At 37.5% G+C, this 2107-nt stretch overlaps 1 protein-coding gene across 1 annotated transcript; it reads left to right on the top strand.

Moving 5' to 3' along the window:
* The first annotated feature begins 349 nt into the window (after positions 1-349).
* LOC133792056 (uncharacterized) lies at positions 350-1836 on the top strand. Its single transcript, XM_062229962.1, has 4 exons — positions 350-518; positions 744-794; positions 1238-1430; positions 1518-1836. The coding sequence occupies exons 1-4, from the start codon at positions 350-352 to the stop codon at positions 1834-1836; spliced, it is 732 nt and encodes a 243-aa protein (XP_062085946.1).
* Positions 1837-2107: the final 271 nt, after the last annotated feature.

Below are 2107 nucleotides of genomic sequence, written 5' to 3' on the forward strand. Positions count from 1 at the left end.
TCGGCAACTTTTTACTAAATATGGAAGGCATTTTGATTCTTTGGAGCATTCGGAGAGGAATTTCTAGCCTTCCAAGCCATATATTCAAGAGCCACCAAGGTTAGAATTGAAACATTTGTCAAGCCATTTGAAGTGTTAGGAGATGAAGATACCTTCCACGTGATTGTTTCTGCAATATTGGGTCTTGAAAAAGAGAGTATGTTTGTTGATGTCTTGAAGAAATGAAAGAAAGCCATTGGTTGGTCCATGGCAGATCTCAAAGGTATAAGCCCCTCACTTTGTATGCATAAAGTTTACTGGAAGACTGTTGTAGCAATTCTATAGACAACAACGAAGACTCAATTCGATTATGAAAGAAGTAGTTACAAAAGAGGTTATCAAGTGGCTAGATGTTGGTACTATTTACCCAATCTCAGATAGTTCTTCGGTCATCCTGCGACAATGTGTTCCTAAGAAAGGAGGAGTCACGGTGGTAGCTAATGAGAATAATGAGTTGATTCCCACAAGAACAGTAACTGGTTGGCATGTTTGCATGGACTATTGAAAGCTAAACAAGGCTACAAGAAAGTATTATTGCTTTCTTGATGGGTATTCTGGTTATAACCAGATTTCTATTGCTGTTGAAGATAAATAAAATACCACTTTTACTTGCCCATATGGGATATTTTCTTTCCTGAGAATGCCATTTGAGTTATGTAATGCCCCCACAAATTTTCAACGTTGTATGATGGATATTTTTTCAGATTTGGTGGAGCAATCCCTTGAGGCGTTTATGGATGATTTATCGATTTTTGGTGAGTCTTATTAAACTTGCTTGGCCAATCTAGATTTTTTTTTGGAGAGGTGTGAAGAAAAAAACTTGGTGCTTAATTGGGAGAAATCTCATTTTATGTTACAAGAAGGCATTGTGTTGGGCCATCAAATTTCTAACAAAGGCATTGAGGTAGATAGAGCAAAGATTGAAGTCATTGAGAAGTTTCCACCACCTACCATAGTCAAGGGAATTTAAAGCTTCTTGGGGCATAAATGTCTCTATAGGAGGTTTATTAATGACTTTTCAAAAGTATTGAGGCCTCTTTGTTCCATGCTTGAGCGAAACTGAGCCTTTGAGTTCACCAAAGAGTGTCAAGAAGCATTTGTGACTTTGAAGAAATCTCTTGTGTCTACCCCCATCATTGAGCTTCCGATGGGTCCCTACCTTTTGAACTAATGTGTGATGCTAGTGACTTTTCTGTAGGTGTTGTACATGGCCAAAGAAAAGAGAATGTGTTTCATTCCATCTATTATGCAAGCAAGACACTACCCGATGCTCAATTGAACTACACTACCACGAAGAAAGAACTTTTGGTTGTGGTATTTTCTTTTGATAAGTATAGAACTTACCTTCTGGGGACAAAAGTTGTGGTATACATGGATCATTCAGCCATCAAGTATCTTATTGCATAAAAGGATGCCGAAGCAGGAGTCATTCATTGAGTGTTGCTTCTTCAAGAATTTGATTTGGAAATCTGAGATAGAAAAGGGACAAAGAATCAAGTTGTTGACCATCTCTCTAGACATGAGGATGGTAATGGAGAGTCCTTTGAGCAGCCTATTAGAGAGACATTTCCCGATGACCAACTCTTGGTGGTGAGTCAAGTTTCAATGCCATGGTATGTTGATTTTGTGAATTACTTGGAGAATGACATGACTCCACCTGATTTGAAGGGACAACAACTCAAGAGATTCTTCCATGATGTGAAATTTTACTATTGGGATGACCCATTTCTTTATAAGCAATGTTCAGATCAGGTGCTGAGAAGTTGTGTACCGGAGAGGATGTTCAAAGCATTCTAGAGCATTGTCATTCAACTCTATATGGAGAGCATTTTGCAGGTCTAAAGACAGCAACTAAAGTATTTCAATTGAAGTATTATTGGACTTCTATTTTCAAGGATGCTTGTAACACCCTACTAATCTAGGACAGTTACTCTGTGTGTTTAAAATAGTGCTCAACTCGCTAAACAAGTCATTTGGACTTAAACGTGTAATTAAACTAATTAAAGGTTAGGTATTAAAATCTTTGGCCAAAAGTGTAATACTTTTCATTCAAAGTGTTTAATATCTA

Source organism: Humulus lupulus, chromosome 7 (genome assembly GCF_963169125.1).
Source record: "Humulus lupulus chromosome 7, drHumLupu1.1, whole genome shotgun sequence".
Lineage (NCBI taxonomy): Eukaryota > Viridiplantae > Streptophyta > Magnoliopsida > Rosales > Cannabaceae > Humulus > Humulus lupulus.

Excerpts from the sequence above, each read along its gene's own strand:
- LOC133792056 (XM_062229962.1), top strand. The coding sequence starts at position 350 with ATGAAAGAAGTAGTTACAAAAGAGGTTATCAAGTGGCTAGATGTTGGT. Across the intron at positions 795-1,237 it reads GGATGATTTATCGATTTTTG|GTGTTGTACATGGCCAAAGA; the intron begins GTGAGTCTTATT and ends ACTTTTCTGTAG. Across the intron at positions 1,431-1,517 it reads ATGGATCATTCAGCCATCAA|AAAAGGGACAAAGAATCAAG; the intron begins GTATCTTATTGC and ends AATCTGAGATAG.